The 22,442-nt window shown below is 35.5% G+C and overlaps 1 protein-coding gene across 2 annotated transcripts in view; it reads left to right on the forward strand.

Moving 5' to 3' along the window:
- The window catches only part of ALDH1A1 (aldehyde dehydrogenase 1 family member A1), a 43,690-nt gene extending 27,501 nt beyond the window's left edge, over window positions 1–16,189 (forward strand). For both annotated transcript variants that reach the window (XM_085529713.1, XM_015849148.3), the window contains 9 exons: window positions 968–1,029; window positions 2,954–3,082; window positions 4,470–4,583; window positions 6,211–6,313; window positions 6,684–6,868; window positions 9,737–9,901; window positions 11,853–12,010; window positions 14,190–14,264; window positions 15,586–16,189. In XM_085529713.1, the coding sequence (XP_085385839.1) occupies window positions 968–1,029; window positions 2,954–3,082; window positions 4,470–4,583; window positions 6,211–6,313; window positions 6,684–6,868; window positions 9,737–9,901; window positions 11,853–12,010; window positions 14,190–14,264; window positions 15,586–15,658 (1,064 nt within the window). In that variant the 3' untranslated portion in view covers window positions 15,659–16,189. The remainder of the gene's footprint in view (window positions 1–967; window positions 1,030–2,953; window positions 3,083–4,469; window positions 4,584–6,210; window positions 6,314–6,683; window positions 6,869–9,736; window positions 9,902–11,852; window positions 12,011–14,189; window positions 14,265–15,585) is intronic.
- The last annotated feature ends 6,253 nt before the right edge of the window (window positions 16,190–22,442 follow it).

The following is a 22,442-nucleotide window of genomic DNA, read 5'->3' on the forward strand; positions in this document are numbered from 1 at the left end:
ATGTTTTTAATAAACTTTATTTAACATCTATCATAATGCTAATTATAAACATTCACTGTAGTAATTGCTATTGTTATATTCTTTTTCTATATACAACTACAAAGTATGTTAATGACTAGGAAAATTTTAGCCTATATATATATCTAGAAAGCCTCACTGGGTACTCTGTGCAACAGTGGGTTATTTATGCAATGGTACAGTAATGGAAGTCATGTTTTTGCTTATTAAGGCTATGATTAGCAGAAGCAATAATATTTGTTTCAGTTATCAGATAGTTTATTAGGAAAAGTATGAAGAGATAAGAATGAGGAAACTTTCTCTTTTTTTCCTGAATTTTCCTACTGTTTCCTCTCCAACTAAGCAGTTCTACAATAACATTGTTTCTAGCTGATTTCTCTCAGAAGGACCAGGAATGGTAATAAAGAAGGAATTAAGGAAAACTGCAGTGATAAATACTACCAGATTCTGGCATGATGTAGATCCCTAAACCAGGCTTAATGGAACACATGCTTATTTGAATAAAAGAGAATTTCTTTTACTTAATGGATTCCATTTAAAATAATATATAATATTAAAAATAATAATAATAATAATAACAATATTATTATTATAACATATATATATATATGATATGTACCTAGGACTGCAAGTAACTTTTATGAAAGCATTTTCCAAAAAAAAGAAAAAGGTGACAAGAGAAAAAAGATATGCTGTGCATACAACTTTGAGAAGCAGAGTTATCACTGCAAAAAAGTCAGCCATGACAGAGTAAAATGCTTGAGCTATCAAGAAAGCAGAGATTGAACCCAGGTGTAGTTCATGGTTGTTGCACAGTTAAGGCTTTGAAAATATCATTTCTAAGTAAAATTGTATTTAACTGTTTGGTATCCAAATTTATCTTCCTTTGATTTAACTCTTTCTCACAAACTCTTTTACTGAATGTCTAATTTATTGCTTCTTCCTCTAGATGGAAACTTTTTCACATTTACAAGACATGAGCCTGTTGGTGTGTGTGGACAAATTATTCCTGTAAGTTGGAGTCATTTCTGAAAAAAAACATGGATGTTGTAAATGAACATGTTTTTGAACTTTTATAGGTTGTGGATACATTACCAGTGAGAAACTTCCCACTCCCATAGTAGAGATTATTATTATTGAGTACAATTCAGACTCTCTAATGTGTAGTTTTGTAGAGTCAGTCTAGCTAAGCCTTGGTTCTCTCCTCCCTGTATCATGGAGGACTTCAATCTCAAAAGACTGAATTAGTTTGAAACACAGAACTGTGTTCTGTTGGAACAGGAAGAATTGGAAATAAACTAGGTGGAGAGGGTAAGATTTATAGCCAATAAGCTCTTTGGTTCCTGGAATATCTATATATTCCTATATCTATATATTCCTGGAATATTCTGTTTAGTATAGCATCAGGACTACAGCAGTCTTTAATTATGACTTACTAACTTTGGTGACAGCACAAGCAACAGTGCAAAGAGTATCTTTGGTGAGTGCTAAGGCAGAAGTTCCCAAGCTCTTGCTCAGTGTTTTTTATTTATTTGTTCTAAGTGAATTTTGAGAACACTACCTGAGTCTGAACATCCAAAATACTGAGGAAATCGAGTTCTTTGTTGAGGTTTACATAATTTTGATAAGTTGCTGTGACAGTGGTTACATGCACTAGACACTCCTGATCCACCCATCTCTTCGTACATGCTAGGTTTGGGAAGTCTGCTCTGACCTGCTTGACAGCTTACTAGATTTTAAAATAGTCAGGTTGTCTGTTAGGCTTGTTCAGACACGTGAGTCCCACTCTTGTTCCTGATATCTTTCTGTTGACCTGGCAGACTTGCTGTATCTTTAGACCACTACATTGGTTTACAGAGCATCTCAGAAAAACATCATCTGGATCCATCTTCTTGCAGAACTTGAGGAACCATTGTTCTAGTTTATTTTGTTGGTCAGGCATGAGATATTTCATACAAAGCAAAGTCAAGACATGTTAAAGAACTAGACAAATTTATATGTAAAATTGCAGCCTAGAACTATGGGCAGTATGTACATATGCTTTTTTCCTATGCAAAATGTTCAAGGACTTCTAAGTATACCTCTGTTTTCTCTGAACTGAAATATAAAGCCATGTTCAAGGTCTTTACATAAAGCAACCTTTGAGGAATATGTGAACACTGCAAAATACTTTTACCCGGTCAGCATTTCCCTTCGACTCACTCAGTTCTGCTTCAGTAACGAAGATTCAGAAAGCTTTGTAATCCCTTACTCTGAGTTATTTGTGCTCCTGTTATTTCTGGGGGTGGGGTGAGATTAAAGGAGATAACCAGAGAGATAAAGAACAGATGTATTTATATTTCTACAAGCATTTCCGAGATAATAGGTAACTGTTAACTGCCTTTTCCTCCCCTTTCTCCTGCGTCTCTTCTTCTGAGTCTCACAGGCTCAATGCATCCTAAGTCACTAGAAATTATTTTCAAAGGGGCAGAGCTCTTTCACCCATCTTTTTTGTCCCTCTGTTGAATATGGGGTTCAGAGGAGTCAGGTGCTCTGCACTGCAGCTGAACTAAGAACAGCAGAGAGTTGTCAGTGAAACCACCACAAAAGAGTGTAGGGGCAGTATTATGCTTTATTACTTTGTCTCTCTTTGAAAACTGAACTGATGATAAATCATTCAAGAAACGAGATAACAAAACTGCCCACTTTACCACTAATCCAGCAACTTTCTGTCAAGCTTTTCAGAGGTATTGTTTTCTGTCCTCTGGACTCACATATACTAAAATCACTGGTCTTTGTACAACGTGATTTGCTAGTTGCCTTCTCAAAATATCTTCACACTGAAAAGAGTTCAATAAAAAAATCAACCATTCAGTTGGCAGTTTGCACTATAATCATAGAAAAAAACAAAGATGCTTTGGCTGTATATTAGTAATCATTCTCATCTGTATTTTAGTGGAACTTCCCATTGGTTATGTTTATCTGGAAGATCGCCCCTGCACTTTGTTGTGGAAACACAGTGGTTGTCAAACCAGCAGAACAAACACCTCTGAGTGCCCTTTACATGGGATCCTTAATTAAAGAGGTAAGTTGGTAACAGCATAGCTTTTTGCCCTTCTCAGAAATGTAATAGAACACTGCAGCTGAAATGCCATAGAGGTAATATAAGCTAGGCCTTCCTTTGCAAGTACTTCTCATTACATGTCTAGCCTTGTACTATGCAACTTACCCTACTGTAAACCAGTTAAGTAAATCCAGGGCAAAAGCGTGCATATGCACAGCCTCGAATACATCCACAAACAGAGTATGGGGGAAAAAAAAAAAAAAAAAAGACAATACAAATTTAGTAAACTGCATTCCATTCTTTGTCAAATGTATTTGCACAGTGCCTTTCAAAGTCAAAAGTAAACATTAAGTCAGGAGCGGGGTATTTAGAAGTGAGTGGCAAGGACTTTATTAGCATAGTCATCACAGAAAAGAACCTGTTTGTACATGTAATTATTATTATTTTTTAACTGAACAAACCTTTCACCCACCTGGGTTTATAATTAACAGAGAGCTGTAAATCTGTGTTGCTTGACTGATGCCAAACTTGTGAACTCTCCTCACACTGAAAATGGCAGAGTACACTTTGGGCTTCTGAACACAAGGAGTGTTGTAGTTTATCCTGTGGCTCCAAAGTAACATTGGCTATTGTACTCGGCCCAGTAAGCACCCAAAGAGCAGTTAAATAGTTTAGCTATCTTGTTTCCCAATAAGATCAACAATTGTAATCTAAAATGTTTGAAAAGTTGGCACGGACTTCAATCATTGCTAACTCAGTAACCTTGCAGCATGTTAGTGGCAATGACTTAGCATATTTTATTATTCTGCTTCAAAGCTATGATTCAGCAAAGCACACAGGCTGTGGTTTGCTATTTCATACAAACTAAATGAGTACTAAGAGTAAACTAAACTCTGCCCTTATTGTATCTCATAGAAAATACTCTTTTAGTGAGACAGGGGGATAACTTAATAAAAGATCTAATACACACTTTCTGTTATTCTGTAACAATATTAGAAAATTTATTTATGTGGAAAGGCAAGTTTACATAGAATGTAACTCAGTCAGGCATATTTTCTTCATATGCCTGACTGAAGGAGAAAAAATATATATTTCTTGCCAGTGGTCTTCAAAAATGAATAAAATGATATACCGTTTTCTTATGTTTTTGGGTTTGTTTTTTTGCTTGTTTGTTTGTTTGTTTGTTTGTTTTAAGAAGAGCAAGCTCAGTGGCCAAAAAATGAAAGCTGTGGGGATAGGTGGGAAAGTCATGTAAGAAATAAATGTGTCTCAGTCTCTAAGGCTGAAAAAAAAATGTAAAACTAGGAAAAGGTGGCTTGAGAACTGAAAATGGAAGTCAGACTGTAGGAGGCAGTGTCCTAGTCATTATCACTTCCCTGGTTTTACGGTGTTCTCTCTTCTAATTCAGGCAGGATTTCCACCTGGAGTTGTAAATATTGTGCCAGGCTTTGGACCCACTGCTGGAGCAGCAATTTCTCACCACATGGACGTAGACAAAGTGTCCTTCACAGGCTCTACTGAGGTATTGTAGCGAATGCAAGAAAATATAAGCAGGAACTGTGCCCCACTGATTCTCAGTAATGATTTAATGTCTAACATTTTTTCTGTAACTGTTTTAACTTCTTTTCTTTCTTTTGGCTGCTGGTTTGTTAAACTAAGTCTGTTTAATGATTTGTTGGTTACTATTAACTTTAAATGTATTTAAGCAGTGTTTGTATGGCAGGAAAACTCTTCAAACAAAGGCACTTCATGGCATACAGTAGGTTCTAGTGTATTAATGCTATTTTAAGGCTTGCCCATTAAAGACATTTTTATATATTTTTTCTTGTTCAGTTCTTATTAAAAATAGGTTCAAAAAATGCAAAAAGCTGAAAGAAGCTGTCCTGATGTTGTCTTTAATAAAAACATGATAATAGGTATTTAGTTCAGAAATCTCATCCCTGGTCCTGCACTTACTTAGGTGAGGCAATGGCATTTTTGTCTTTGTATGGATGATCACAGGAGTAGTCTTAGAAGTTTATTCGAGTGTGTGTCAGTTCAACAATTGATAAGAAGGTCACTGTTAATTTTCCCTACCCTTTACTCCAGGAACAGTTATTGATATGACTGAAGATTTGTCCTTGCTATCTCTACAAGACTATCCTTACTTGAGTACTTTACGTTATCTATCTGTTACAGATACTTAATGGAAATACTGCCACTTGGTCTTTTAACTTCTTGAATGTGCATTCCAGAGATAAATACCACTGCCTCATACCAACAGTCAGTACACGCCGAGAAAACTCAGAAACTTTGAGCACAAAAGTTGTGGGAAACAAGAAGGAACCCAAAGCAAAGAGATTTGAGAAACATTCTACAGATGATCCCATTTGTTACAGTTACAATTCCTAGTGCGCACTATACCTCCATAGTCAAGTGGACAGTGGAACATGTTTCCAGACTTTCGTTCCTGTCATTTATTCTGGCAGTGTCATTTAGCAGGAAGAAGTGCTGTTCCCAAAGACAGAAAGAATGTCACAGCAGGGATGGCTGCTACACACTAGCAGTTTTAGGCCAAAGCTGAAAGTTCTTCAAGAATATTTTCTCTCTGAATTTTCCCTACTATATTTTCATATTGAAAAATTTGCATTACTTATGCCTTCGGTTGAAAGGAACAGCATAGGATTTCTGTCTAGCTATGCCCATTTTCTCTTCTTCTTTCAGGTCTCCTTATTACTGATAAGGGAGAAACTATGAGTAAAATTTGGCACTGTGGATATCTACATCTTCTCTCATACAAGTTATCCATCAAAAAGCTTTCCTATAAATGAAACAGAGGAAATTCATTTTATGGAGAGCCTAGCAAAGTACAAAATAGAACCTACTTCAGTTTACAGGTGCAAGCCATTAGGGTGTTTGTACAAAAAAAAAAAAAAAAAGAAAAAAATATATATATCTTTCATATATCTTTGGCAGCTAGCATTAACATTTTCTACACATCGACACTTCCCTTCCAATTCTACTTTCTCATTTTTCCTTCTTATTTTTAATTCTGCAATTAATTATTTATGCAGCTACTGGGTGTTCAACTATGAATTGTGGTTACAGTTTCTGAATGTTGCTGGGTCATATTAATCATTTTAAAGTAACATCCTTTTTCTAACTTTTAGGTTGGCAAAATGATCAAAGAAGCAGCAGGGAAGACCAATCTGAAGAGAGTTACACTGGAACTTGGAGGGAAAAGTCCTAACATTATATTTGCAGATGCAGACTGTTAGTAGCATTTTCATTACATAACCTGATTACTTTTTATTTTGTAAAAAATGACTCATATCTGCTTAAAGAAGAGTTTTTGTGTGCTTTTGTTTGTTTCTGTAATGCCGTACTTTTAAAGTAGATTGTCACAGGCAGTTGCTGGCCATTTGGCTGGTCTGAAATATATGACAGTCTGCCACCACTTACTTATTATAACTATGCAAAAGTATCATTGATAAACACTGATAAAATGAATTCTTATATTTTAAATGACAATGGATATAAAAAGTGGTAAAAAGAGAAATGAGATGACATGACAAAAGTCTACAAGTAATTTATTAGGTGGCCACTCAGGCTCTTGACTTATGAACTCTGCATTTCTTTGCAGTGGATGAAGCTGTGGAATTTGCACATGTTGGTCTGTTCTATCACCAAGGACAGTGTTGTATAGCAGGATCCAGAATTTTTGTGGAAGAGCCTATTTATGATGAGTTTGTTCGCCGGAGCATTGAACGAGCAAAGAAGTATACTCTTGGGGATCCTCTGTCACCTGGTGTGCAGCAAGGCCCTCAAGTGAGTAATATGATATGTCTCTCACTTAATTTTGGCAGAATTTCACACTTTAATATACTCTTAAGTCTGCTCTTATGCTCTTATGCTGGCTAGTGACTAGACTGGTGAATCAGGAAGAAAAACTGGAGTGAGTTTCTTTACTAGAAGTGTGGTTAGGTCCTGGAACAGGCTGCCCAGTGAGGTTGTGGATGCCCTGTCCTTGGAGGTGTTCAAGACCAGGTTGGACAGGGCCCTGGGCAACCTGATCTAGTAAAGGCGTATGTTCGGTGGCCCTGCTAGGCAGGGGGGTTGGAACTACATGATCCTTGAGGTCCCTTCCAACCCGGGTAATTCTGTGATTCTGTGATTCTGTGAGTTACCATCACAGATGGTAAGACAGGAGTACGATTTCATTTTCTTTTCCAGATCCATTTGGTGTGGAAAGGGGACAATTCTACAGAACTTCTATGCTTTGAGAAAGTTTCAGTGCTAGAGCTGTAAAAGTAGATCATCACAGAACAAAGGAGCTGTAATAGAGACAAAGCAAAAGATTGAGAGAAAGAAAGTCCCACACATTTGATAATGCTATACGTTGTTCATTGTTTTTCACAGTCATTTTATGTAATCGGAAAAATAAATTAAATTGGAAAATTGCATTCTAAGCCATAAAAGTTTTGGAGAATGCAAAAACTGTAAAAAGCGGTATTTTCATATTCTGCAAAGTGTCTAGCTAATGAACTAATATACTAAGCTAAATAAATCTAAATGTCAGGAAGCTTCTAACAAGGAAACTTCAGGCTTTCAGATGTGTATGTGTCTATTATCTGTTGTAAAGCTAGCAGCTAACAGGGATCCAGTTTCATACCATCATGAGTTTACTGAGTATGAAATTCAGAGTGTTGATTTAAATATGAAAGAAAAGTAAACTTTTACTGAAAAGCAGACAGTTATTTGAAATAAAGGAATTAGTGAATACATTTGCCTTTCTTGATCTCCTTTTTTTTCTTAGCAAACTTTAGTAGAATTCTTAAGATTTTCACAGGCTAGTAAAGTTTTTCCTGCTAACATTATATGTTCTTGTTTTATCTATCTTGTTCTTCTGATCCCACTTTAATGGAAAAAAATACATCAAAGCTGTTGAGATTAATTTATTTTGTGGCAGTTGCTTTAAATATCTGTTTGTCTTACATTCCATGCTGTTCTTTGCCCAATTCTCTTTCAAAATGTGAACTGATTCACTGTATTCGTGTGTCACATAGCTTCACTGAAAGCCACATTTTTCCAGCAGTTCTTAGGCACTCTGGGAGAGCACCTCCCTCAGGCCACAAGTTTGGGTAGTGCTTTGCCCAAAAGGCATGAAAGAAAATATAAAACCCATGCTGAAATGTAAAATAACACACATATGTTAATTCACAGATTATTAAGAAAAAATATGATTATAACAATAACAAAAGAATGACTGAAAAAGAAAATTGAGCTGTGTCATCTAAACATGTTCTCTTCATGATGTTTATGCACCAGAGATATTTGGCCACCAGGGTAGCAGAAAATTTATGTCTTCAGCATACACTAAGGCAATTGTTTGAAAGTGTAATGACAAGGGGAGCACATGGAACTGAAAATCACCTCCTTATAAATATCCTTAGAAATAAATATCCCTAAAATTATAAGCTTTTATCATAGTTTTACTTGAGTAACTGTTTAGTCTAATATATATCCAGGAATCCCTCAAACCTTGTAAAATGCTGTGTTGATCTACAACTGAAATAGCAGTATTTGTTGTTTAATTGAAGTGCCACCTTTCTAATTGAATGAATAAGAGAATTAAATGCATGTCTACTTCACTGAGTGATGAGTATGGACATAGAAAAGCAACTCCAGTGCAAGGGTTCCCCTAGAAGTAATTTTATTGTCCTCGATAGCTAGAGATTGAAAGTCTGACAGATTGAAGAGTCATTAAATTGTTAAAAAGATTTCTTTTCTCTGGTTACCCATAGAGGTGGTGGAAACCCTGTTCCTGGAAGCAGTCAAGGCCAGGCTGTGCCAGGATCTGAGCAGCCTGATCTAGTTGTGGGTGTCTCTGTTCATTGCAGGGAAGCTAGACTACATGACCTTTAAGGTCTCTTCCATCTCTTAAGAATTCTACAACTCTAAACATTTAAATAAATAAATAAAAATAGAGGTGCCTCCATCAAACAGGCAATACCATTGAATTTTTCTTGAAATAAATGTTACTTTGTAGATGATTTCCCTATTGCATAAAGTGCCGATTAGTAGATTTGAAGGGGAAAGAGAAAAAAGCAAATGTGAGCTGTGTCTTGTCCAATTTTCAATATTTGCTTTTACCTCTTTTGTAGCTAAAAAAAGAATGGAAGAGGATAGAGAAATATAAACCTTTATTGTACAGCCATCCTAAACTCCCTTTCTAGCCGAAGACACTGCAACCTGCTGTAGCATGGAGCCAAACTGTAAAGACTGACAGCATATGCTGTCTTAATTGGTGAAACTGGGGCAGAAGGACAGAGATTGGCTTCATCCAGTAATAATAAATAAATAAATAAATAACAACTGCAATCTATGTTTCCAAAACCAAAAAAGCTAAGAGCATTTATTCTACTAACAAGTCATAAGTACTTAAAAATAGTACTTTTTTTATAGATTTTCTTCCAATTATATTGAAAATACACATAATATCACTCCCTGTACAACTGATTCTTCTGTGTGAAAATTTCTGATTACTGATTTATGTGAATAGTTTTTAGATGTTATTGACAGGAATGTTTGCAGGGCTCTCCAGATGTTCTCCAACACATGCAGTTGAACAAAGCTGGAACACTGTTAAGTTGTGAGTTACACACTGTTTTAATCCCTGCATATCTTTTCACTTAGATTGATAAGGAGCAGTTTCAAAAAATCCTGGATCTAATTGAGAGTGGGAAAAAAGAAGGAGCCAAACTGGAATGTGGAGGAGGGCCATGGGGAAACAAGGGTTACTTCATCCAGCCCACAGTTTTTTCTAATGTTACGGATGATATGCGCATCGCCAAAGAAGAGGTAAATAAATTCTTGGCAGTCAATACTGGAGATTTTCTGTTTAAATGTGTGTACAAAATATCCACTTAGAAGGTCAAGTGACTGTATGAAAATGTTCCAAGTAAATCTGTTGTTCCAACTTGGTGTTTAAAGTCCTTTTCTTGGTTCCTTATGCCCCTTTCACCAGCCCATTAGAGGTCACTCAGAGGAGTGCGAGGCTGGCCTGCCAGCAAAGGCACCACCTTAAGCAGATAAGAAATGTTAAATCTGGGTCTGTTAATTACATCACCTCATACTGCCCATGTCTCACATATCAGCTATGGCAACTGTAACAGAGAAACAAACTTTGAAAACATAACTTGTGAACTCTGCACTCCTACAGGGGCAGCTCAAGTTGCAGTTTTGACACAATAAGCGCCAAACAGCTATTTTGCAATGAGGCAAAATTCCACAGGCGTTTTGCTTGGTGACAGTTACAGCAAAGTTTTGCCTCCGCAGGGTTGCTTAACCTAAATTCCTTTGCAGAAGTACCCACAACAGAGTTGAAGGGCTTGTACTGAACCAAGTGGGTTCAGCAATGACGAGCTGGAAGGAAAAGGGTTAAGCGCAAAGAGCTGTTCTGCAAGCACAGTCTCAAAGTGAAGTTATGACCTCTTCACTCTCTGTGTTGTTTTGTTTTGTTTTCATTTGTCTGGATTAAACACGACTAAAACTGGTGCAATTACTGTCTGTTATATTTCTTCATGCTAGAAAGCTCCTTCAAAATTGTTAGAAATCTAGAAGTTACTAGATTAGCAAGACTGCTAATGCACGTATGTTTAGCAAAATTTAAAAAAGGCTAAGTTCAAATGAACACCAGAGCACTGACAGCTAACTACAAAGGTGGAGAAAATAATACTAATAATACTAATAATACTGATAATACTAATAATAATACTACTACTACTAATAATAATAATAATTTTAAAAAAACAACAACAACACAGGTTGGAGCTGCCCAAAAAGTAATTTGAAGTGTTTTTTCTGATCTGTAAAACAGGTAGAAGTCATCACGGAGATGTTTACTCACAGTTTTTTTTGTTTCCCTTAGTTCAGCAGAACAGTAAGAACTGACACTCTCGCAATATTTTGAATCTATTGAGTAACAAAACCCCACAGAGCAAAGACAATTTAACAGAATGCTTGGATTTTGAATCTCAGGCTTGAACACTGAAGAAACTTTCACTGTTTTTGTAATCAGTGTAAATAATTCCATGCAACACCAATTAGAAACTAGGAGTAAATATTTTCCAGTAAAATCAAATGGAATTCTCATAAACAATGGGAACTAAAGTAATTAGATGAAGTAATGCCCCCCTGCTCTACACGGTATTAGGATGAAGTGGCAGGTCATGTTCATATACAGCTGCGAACCCAGAGAGACAGCAGTGAGAAAGAGAAGTCTAATAGACCATTTTCTCACATTGAACCCAGTAAGATAGCAGAATACATATGCTCGGTGTGTATGTTTAATTGTGCCAGTATCTACAGAAATGAAAATCTAATTAAAACTTTAGGGGAGAGATACATTGAATATCTTTTTCAACTTTAAAATCAGAGTTTCCTGAACAAATATCAGTTGGCTGGTTACCAGTAAAAATCTGTAACAAAATGTGATTCCACGCTAGGTACCTGTTATACTAGGTGTCTCTTCATCTTATTTATTTGCTTTCATCATGTGGTTTTATTATTTATTGTTTTATTCATGTTTCTTTTTTTTTTTTTACAAGAGGCCAACTTGATTTGTTCCATACTATAAAAATCTTATATCCACATTAATTTATAATCCATTTTAGAACTCAACTTGTACACCCGTATCTGAATGAATTTAGGAACAAGACTGTCTGAAAGAAACATTTTTCATTATATATAAATTTTTCATGATATTGAGATACACTACTCCACTTCACGTGTTTGTATGTGCCTAAAACAGATATTTGGACCTGTTCAACAAATCATGAAGTTTAAAACAATTGATGAAGTTATCAAGAGGGCAAATAATACTACCTATGGCTTAGCAGCAGCAGTTTTTACCAAAGACATTGATAAAGCACTGACATTTGCAGCTGCTCTTCAGGCTGGGACAGTGTGGTAAGTCATGACTCATTTAAATCTTCCCTCATAAATGCAGATGAAAACTGATTTTGCTTGTGTGCTATTGTATTTCAACCCTTACCTGTCCATATCTACTGAGATATTACACTAATACTTCTTCTTGGTGTTCACACAATTCCCTGTGAATTTATTCTGAAAAAATTAAATGTACTTACTAAAAGGGAAAGAAAACAAAAGGAAATACAGTGAATGTGCTGCTTTCTTTTCCATTCAGGATTTGGGGATAACTCAATACATACTCAGTTTGCAGGGATCATTATTTGAAGTTGCTTGACCTGTGCAGAAAATCTTCCTGTGAAGGAAAAGATTGCTAAACTGTGATTCAAAAAAGTATAAGAATCAGAAGGGGGTGGAAGAAGCAGATTTTGTGGTGATAGAACAAGGGGAAATGGCTTCAAGCTTTGAGAGAGTAGATTTATGTTGGACAGAAGGAAAAAGTCTTTTACAGAGAGGGTGGTGAGGCACTGGAACAGTTTGCCTAGAGATGTGGCTGATGATCTGTCCCTGGAGACTAGCAGGGTGCAGCTGGATCAGACCCTGGGCAACCTGAATCTAGCTGTGGATGTTCGTTGCAGGGGAGATGGACTAGATGGTATTTAAAGATCCCTTCCAACTCTAAGGATTCTATGTTTCTATAATTCTAAGGACTATTACAAGTAGGAAGGAAAAGATACTAAGGGGGACTATAAGGCAGGAAAAAACATAAAAAACAAACAAACAAAAAACTGTTGCGTAGAAATGGAAAAGAAAAAGGCAACCTACATGGAATCAAAAAGGCAAAGTCTGGGAGAAGGAGAAGTAGAAACCTTAAGGAACAGCAGACTATCTAATGACTGACAAAAGGTCCCACATTTCCCTGTTAGAAAATGAGGAATTAATTTCACTCAAACTCAAAGCATGTATACTTACTATTTTTTATCTAAAAGTTCTTTCCATCAGTACAAATTTCTGCTGATGTTGTGTGACCTAAAAACATAACTTTTATAAAAGTTAACAAGTTTGATCTAAGAGGTAACATTCCTTCAAAAGGATGAAAGTTTAAAACAAAACAAAAACAAAAAAAAAAAAAAAAAAAAAAAAAGTAAAATCTTTGTGATTCACTTTTATGCAATTGTTGATCTGTCTAGGAATCATTAACAGTGAAAAGAACTTTTTTTATTCAGTTATAGAATATGCTAAGTGGGAATGAACCCACCAGGATCATAGAGTCGGATCATAGAGTCTAACTCTGGGCTTTACACAAGATTACCCAAAGTTAAATTCTGTATCTGAGAACATTATCCAAATGCCACTCCAATAGGTTTTGCTACTTCCCTGGGGAGTCTTCTCCAGCGCCTAACTATCCTTTAGTTAAAGAACCTTTTCCTAATATCCAGTACTTTTCCTAATAAAACAGTAGTCTGACAGTGGGGGAAAAAAATATATATATCCTATTATATAGGATACATATATAGAATATATTATATAGAATACATATATATACACACACATATACACACACATATATATACATATATATATACATATATACACATATATATACATATATACATATATATATACATATATACATATATATATGCATATATTATATAGAATACATCCTATTATATAGGATGTGAAAATTAGAGAATATCTGATTTGACAATTTTGCAAAATAAAAATTGCTCTTTAGCTATGAAGTAGGATGCGTATTCTGCCCAAACTCTTGCTAGTACAAACTTCCATTCCATCCTCACTCGTTACCTTACATTTTGTTTTCAGCCACAACAGAATGGCTTAACACTGAGGAGAATTAAAAAAAGAAACAACTTCCTAAACAAATGTTTAATTGATCTGAATTTACCTATTGGAAGTATGCACGTAGAAGAATCATCTGTGCTTATTCTTTGGTTTGAGAACTGATTCATTAATTAGGAAGGAGATTGATTGTTACTATCAGGGGAAAGATGAGACTTTCATTGAGCTTGAAGAACTTTGATCAATTAGATCCTTTGTCACAGTAGCATATTTCTTGCAAATGCATTACTCATATGTATTTTACAAATATCACCACAGACAAATCATAGTTGATGGCACAGCACTGACCTGTCAGAAGTGAAAAAGACTGGTTCATACTTTCTTAAGTCCTTTTTTTTTTTCCTTCTTCTTCTAGGGTTAATTGTTATAGTGCACTGTCAGCTCAGTGTCCTTTTGGAGGATTTAAGATGTCAGGAAATGGAAGAGAACTGTAAGTAAACAAGAACTTAATACTGTAGAGTCATAGAAAATAGAAAATGAAATTCCAAATTCCGACTATTAACAGTGACAGCAAGGATGCCTAGCCTGAGATTTTGTCAAACTACTCTGTAATTTTCAGAAACCTCATGTTTTCAGGCATAATGTCAAACAAAGAATTCTTTTATAAAGCCAGTTTTCACAATAACTGCTTGTAGTAGTTTGCAGTCTATTGATATGAAAGACTGATCACTGTTTTTATGGTGTACAGTTGTTGCATATATATAGAAAGTGTCATTGACATGCATTTAAGTACACAGAAATCATGTATAGTCTGTAGAATGCCCTCTAAGTTTCCCTTTTTTAAGAACACAAGACATTTTAAAATCCTTGAATTTATTATCCAACTTGATCAAATGTATTGTCAAATATAACTGTATAGTTGCCAGAGTTTTGCTCTATTCCCATAGAAGCAGGAAAAGAAGTGGAACAGTTTATAGAAATGAAAAGTTTATCAAATTGTTTCAGACTAAAGATTTAATCCAGTTTCAGATTGATTCGTGTCTTTTTTTTTTTACCTACATTCATTCTCATGTTCATACTAGCATTAAATTCATATCATATGCTACACCATTAAAGATATGATAACCTACACTTTTGCTCCACCATAGCATTCCACCAAAACAGACTGCTGTTTTGCATCCATATGTATCCAGAAAGATATTTCTGGGAACAGAACAGCATTGCATCACAGCAACTTTTTGTTCTAAACAAACAGTAAAGTTATGTTTAAATACCTTTTCTGCATCAAATGCCAACAAGCTAGACACATAAGTAAGCTTCATCATGCAATACTTAAAGGTGGGATCATGCTAAGAATATCACACTAAGATTAAGTATTTTTCACTATCTGGGAAATTTCACAGAGGATTAATTATTGCTCCAATTTTCTTGAGATTCAGCTTCTATTTCTTAGACTCTGGAAAATACTCTTGACAGCAGAAGGAGGGCTTTGGCAAAAGACCTGTTGAGTATGACCTAACATATGCCTGATTTGTTGCACAGAAACTCAGTTTAGAAATGTACTACCGTGATTAAATGCCATTCTTTTGCACAGAAATTAAACCACTCTCTTTCCCACTTTTCCTAGGAAACAATTACAGCTTTTCGGAAAGCATCCAAAAGCAGTCTAACTGCACAGATGTCATTAAAAATATGTCTATTAAGCCTGTCTGCCCAATTGAAAAGCACCACTAAGACTGTCATCAAGGACATAATTCATATAAGTATTAACCTATTAACCTCTGTATTGCTCTTGGCTTTCTTTTGTCTAGGGGAGAATATGGCCTTCAGGAATACACTGAAGTTAAGACTGTCACAATCAAAATCCCACAGAAGAACTCATAATTCTTCTTGATGTGCAAAATTTAGCTTCTTCAAGTGAACCTGAAAAAGCTATTTGAATTCTGAAATGCTTTATATCCTGAATTTTTCATTAACCTTTTTTCTTTCCGATTGTAAAAGCAAAACTTGCTTACATTAACAATATAAATAATAAAGTAGAAAATTTAATGTAACTAACTGAGAAAGAGAAAATTTAATGTTTGGAAAATTACTAACTCCTTTGATATTTGTGTTAAAAGTTATTTTTATTTTCAGTGGAAACTCTCCATAGGGTTATGGAAATGTTTCTTTTCCTTTATATCTTGCAGCTCCTGTTTGCATTTATGTGGTCTTCTGAATGTTAGATGGCAAGCTGTCTTTTCTTTGAGGCCTTAACAAAAGCACTTATGAGTAACTAGCAGGTAGATACTATTTTGTGTCTTTCAAAAAGAATAGACTTCTCCTAGATGACTTTCTACAACTGTTGAACTTTTAAATCATATTGAGTACTACACAAATGTAATCTGGATACTATTAAAGAATGATAAAACCCAACTTCAAAAGTTAAACCTGTCTTTCCTTTGGGCTTTTATTTTGCACTGGAGTGAGACACACAGTCTCACTCCATCTGTATGGCTCCACTATCCCATAATTCTCTTCTAGATCAACCATCATTGTCCTCTGGCAGCTGCTGGCAATCATCAGAGAATAGAAGAACTATGTCTGCAGACATCAACTGCAGGATTTGTGTAGCCCACAGCTAGTTGATTCATAATTTGTCTAAGCTTCACTAAAGTCACAATTCATCTTGATAGTCAATTTGTTAGTTTGAAACCCTACTTGCATCCTTATGTACGTGTTCTGTTCACTTGTAAGAACAAAGCACACCAAAAAATTTTAAGCAGTATGCATTACTGTGGTTCTCACATCCCAGAATGGCATTTTGGCAGCATGTACATGCAAATCCAGTCCTATGGATCCAGGGCTATGCTAGCTGCTATTGCAAGCACAAGTAAAGAATGACTTTGAAATGCAACCAAGTAGAGATAAAAAAAGATCGAGGAAATGCCTTTTACTTTACCCTTGCATGCATGTTTGTTTTATATTTTACAATCTCCAAGAATATTAATACTCAACAGTATTCAAAATCTGGTTCAGCCATTGTTGCTCAATGTTTCATTTATTTATTGAAGATATTCTTTTCATCAAGCTAAATAATCCAAGGTGATCAAAATATAACATCCAGTATTAGTCATTTTAGTCATTAAATGACTTAATTAGTCATTTTTTCAAAAAACCTGTCTCAGAGAAGTGTGTCAATGTGTGCATTGCACATGTGTGAGTGAGAAGGAGAGAGAGAGAGCAAACAAAAACAAAGACTGTCATTCAACTGAGGTGAAACACCCAACATTTTCATCAGAACCAAGTGTATCTTTTGGTTAATCTGATGATACACTGAAGTTGTTCCAAAGAGATGCCAGTGTGCAGAGGTACACCTTTTGGCATCTGATAAGTTTGAAGAATCCAGTTTATCTGTGTTTGCCTAAAGTACCTGGCATGTGATTGAGAAAGCCTCAATAAGTCCAATTTACCCAACAGGAGAAAATCAGATCATGGTGCATGTCAAAAATGTACCTGGAATATCAGAGATTCAGTCCCATTTGTTCCACAACCACTTCATTTCTGATGCAGAATCAAGGTCAGGAGTGGATTTCTCTTTGTAATGCACTATTAGTACTAGCACACATATAGTTCGAACATATACACACACACAAAGTATAAATTTGTTTTGCCGGTGAGTCTTTTCACAACTGAGAGTGTTCATAATTGTGCTTGCATAATTAAATACTCCATTCTTGGCTGTCATTGCATTATATATGCACATGTGTACAGTAAATTGTGATCCCCCATTCAGGGATAACAGGACAGGGACAAACGATGACTTAAACTCTTCAAATATTACACAGTAATTATTGAAGTCCTTACTTTCTGGGCGTAAATTACTGTCACATTGCACCACTGAAATTTACTAGGATGAAACATGAGAAAAGCAATAGTTGATCTCTACACAAACACTGTTCATAATGCTAGCAAAGTTCTGCTCAACATTTCACGAAGAATAAAATTTGAAAAGAGAAGTGAACTTGCTGCACTTCCTTTTAAATATCCTAAAAGCTGGCTTTGATAGTCAGTAACAATTACTAAATATATGTTTTTTGTTTGGATTAAAATAGTGCTTTTTTAATATATCAGTGGGTACCTGGGGGGGGGAGAAGGACAGGAAGAAATAAATAAATAAGATATACAGTAAAGTCCCAATCGAATTGAATGGGATGATTTCATTCATGGATAAAAATTTCTAACCTTTAATACTATTGAACGCATACCTTCAGCTTTCCTGAAAGGCTGACCAAGGACTAACTTTAGCATACCTATTGGAATGTTGTCTCTTTCTTACTATTTTACACCATATGGAAAAACTAGTCCTAGAAATCAGGTTCTTAAAGTCTTGCCATGGCAGAAGCATCCCCATCTTTGTCTGATACCAATGCAGTAATTTCTAAAAAGGAGGAAAACTACTGAATGGCAACCATAAGATAGAAGGACTCTTAGGCTGTTTCAGTCAAAACAATGAAACAGTAAGGAATTCTCATTCTGTCTCAAGAAAGAAAATTACTGATAATCATTGACTGCCAGATATCCAGGTCTTAAGACAGACAAGAGAAGATATGGTAAAAATATTTAGAGCAAGAGAGGCATCTGGCTTGGATAAGGAGTGAAAATTCCCTGATGAAGGAGGCTTTAAGGAGGAATTTGAAAGATGAGAGATCTTGGCAAGGGTTTGGGGGGAAAAGAGTAGGATATTCTGTCTGGAACACAGAAAGTGAGTGCAGAAAAGTCAAGTGCAAGAAAAATAGGAAGAAAGGGATGGAACAATAGCAGAATTAGGGGTGCAAGAACGAGTTGGGGCAAAGCTGAGGGTCCCCTTGAGGTTTTGTAAGAACTCTGTAAGAAGTCTGTAATAGTTCGTGTGAATAGCTTTAACAGATTAAGTGCCCCACTGCTCCCACTGCCACTGTATTTACTGTCAGATTGTGTTTTCACTGCCTGATTCTTCTGTTCTCATCTGAGTTGGTGTTAAAATTGCCTTACATATATCCTTCTACTGAAAACTCATATTTAAAAGAAATCCTTATTAGGAAAGGTTCAGTTTAAAATAAAGAAGCAAAGAACAGTCTCTGAAAATTTGGGAATAGTAGTTCCTTGTTAACTTGGTGGGAGGCCTGCCTGAGATTTTAGACTCTTCTCAAGGGCTGAATTATAACCTCTGCTATGCTGAGAGAAAAACAGTGGCTTGACAAATATACTGCTCTGGAAACAAAAGCTGAATATCTGGAAGCACAACATAAACAGACTCAGTCAAATAAAATGCTGTGTAGTCTTGTAGGAAGGACATAAATCAACCATTGTATGAAAAAAAAAAAAAAAAGATGGGTATAAGGACCCAGTGAGCATAACTGTGCATTGAGTGATTTGACTGTTGAAATTCTGACTTGTGAAATTTGGTCAAAGGGCAGCAACAAAGATGATTAACAAACAGTGTAATAAACAGCCTACGCAAGAGTGAGAGGTCGCAGCTGCTTCTGCATATTGCTAGTAGACAATGAAGAAAGACTTGGGTTAGCAAAAGTGTTTGTTAAGGAAGTTTCTACCAAAATGCATGAAGGTTGTTCTGGATGGGAGCAGAATGGAAGTAGAAACTCTTGCAATAAAAATATTATTAGAATAAGAGGTATTGAGAATCAAGCAAAGGACAAGAGAGAAGAATGAAGAGTAACAGGAAAAGGATCTTTGTTGTTGTTTCAGAAAACTTTATTTTTATATACCTCATGTTTCTTATTGTTCTATGTGGAGTATAATGTTGTGACTAAGTAATGGCAATATTGCGTGACATTTTAAAAAAGCTTAATATGCTCCTTACCAATTTGGCAGATTCTGGATAACTTTCCAAATAAACCACTGTAACAGAGCACCACACTCTCACTGTCACTGCAGAAAAATTCCTTGGCTGTGGGTACTTCTGTCATAGAACACTAAGAAACAGTATGAACCATATAGGTGAAATCTAGCTGTAGCAACCTAGACAGCATGTTTATATTATCACACCTGCCAAACAGTGCAAAATATCAAGGCTTTAAGTATTATCTCCTAGAAGATTGCTGGTGACACCAGGTGCTACACCCTTTCTGAATGAAGCTTGTTATTAGACATAGCAACCATGATGAGGACTGAGCTGCACACCATGTGCTGACAGTGAGAATGAGACTGGCAAAATTTGAACAAGATTAGAGATTTATTGTCGTTGGAAATTAAGAATGTCTTTCAGGCAGGTAAGTGAACCGAGTAAGAACAAACAATTCTGTCCACAACCACCTCTATTGAAAAACGAAGAAAATCTTCATAAGAATGTGAAAGAAGAAATGTGTTAGTGAATATCATATTTGGATTATAAGATCTGGCGTACAGATAGACCAAAAATCAGATACTGACAACAAACAAGCAGTTCATAACGTTAAAATGCATGCTTTGTAGAGAGAACTATGAGACAAAGAATCATCAGCACTGCTTATCTGCTGTGCCAATGCTTTTCAAAACACATAAGATCTTATAAACTCCACTGTCTCCAGAAATCCTCAGGGAAGATAATCAACACAAGTTATCTCACATAAATCTTCACTGGTAACACTTTTTTTTTTTTTTTCTTTATTTCTTTTTCTTTTTTTTCCTCTTTTTTTTCTTTTTCACAATTTTGGGCTTTCATTTAGCACCCTGGTCAAGGCTTAACTACAAGGAAAAATTACCAGTATGTGTATCTGGATGCTGAAGAAAATCACAATATGTCTACAGAGATTTCTTCACCATAGGATAATGATGAGTAAACACTCAATGCAAATAATTCAGTATCAAAATACTCTATATTCAACATTCTTTACTATTGTTTCCTCTGTGTGGGAAATTTCAAGGGTAAATACTCTCTATGTATTAAGTCAAAATTGTTTAAAATAAAATAAAGTACTTATTTCTGAATGTCCTGACCAATAAACTTCTTGTGTTTTCACATCAGGATTCAGCTTGAAAGAGGATAAAGATACAGTCACTCGCTATTAATGCTGTTATGTTTGTAGGTATGGACAGGAAAAAATATATATATGTAGGTGGAAGAGATAAAATGTTTCACAATACCAACAAAGAACAGACCAACAAAGAACTTTCAGGTGCAAAGAGAACATTTGGGTGCAAAGTTCCTTCTACATGTCAGCTTCTGCTGCCTGTTCTCAGATGACTACCAATCAGGAGAGACATTAAAATTCAAACAGCAGAAAGAAGGTAGAGAGGCACTGCCAGCTCACACACCTAAATTCCATCTTATCAGAAAGACACATGTCACTTCTTTATTGCTGTCTCATCAAATATGCAAAGGGAAAAGTAGTTACATTACTCCTACTTCAACCTCCTTTACTTGATGTACCTATTCTCCCATGCACCATGACTACTTTCTCTGTTAATACCACTCTAAAGTGGTTTACTGTGAAATTAGCTTTCCATACTGAATGCCATGAGAAATAACTTTAAGACGATTGAGAGCACTAGAGTTATTTGTGTTGGAAATTTGTTGTGGTATTATACGAATGAGCAAAACAACTAGCTCTCTCTGTAGACATAAAGAAACTTCACAGTCATGCATACAGCATTTATATCCTGCATTCTGCTGATATACAGATGGGAAGGTTAGGGTATTTTATGTTTTTTTTTCTAGACCTCAGCAAACAATTATGAGCAAACAACTGGTAACATTAACAATAAAGAGACGTTAATCTCCTGAAGGAATTACATTAGAAACCCAAACCTCGTGATCAACAGATTAAGGTGTCTGTAGGTTGTGTGTTATGCTCAAAGTATGTTCCCTCATCTTCCACTGTTTCATTGTACTCCTCTTCAGAGAAGTCTTAATCACTTTTAACAAAAGGCAGAATGCCCATACATTACTTTATTCATTGTTACAAAATAGATCATGTCAGAGTAGAAGTCTCTATCTCAGGTATCACTTTCTTTATTATATGTGATATACAAACCACCACTAAAGAACAAGATCTTGCAAAACCTTTAGTATATTGTCTGCCACTTTTATCCACCTTTATGTCTGTATAGTCTGAATTGTTAATTTCTGTTGGTTTATTCACGGCAACTTTCATTCACTCGTGTGTAAATTCATTGAGGTCATTTTTTTAACCTTGTTTAGTCAAATTATATCTTTTTATGAAGCATACTTATTGACATTTTTAGTACCTATCTTTCTCTGTCACTTTCTTGTTTTCCACATAAATATTTTGCTTATAAAATAAATAAATAAATAATCCCTATATTCAAGTGTTAATCCAAAAATTAGCTTGTGAGTAATTCATTGTGTTATGGGGTACATTTGCATAGACAGAGCACAACAGAATTTTATCTCATAGTGTGATACTAGGAATATTAAAAAACCTTGACATATTGGACTGAAAAAATAAAAATACATCTGCCTGACAAATGCCTTGCCCCTCACACCAACAATATCCATCCAAGTGAACAGATTCAGTAACCAATTCTGTACCTACTCTATCTCTCAGTCATCTGCCTGGGAGGTGAATAGACTGAATCCATTTGACTCAGATTTATAAGTAATTTTATGTCACCACCACAAGTGGAAAGAAAAGATTCACATGACATATGAAGATTGGTGTAGGAGAAGCTAGCTGAATATTGTTTC

The sequence above is a fragment of the Coturnix japonica genome, chromosome Z (assembly GCF_054131305.1).
Source record: "Coturnix japonica strain WE chromosome Z, WE-NBRP24, whole genome shotgun sequence".
Classification (NCBI taxonomy): domain Eukaryota; kingdom Metazoa; phylum Chordata; class Aves; order Galliformes; family Phasianidae; genus Coturnix; species Coturnix japonica.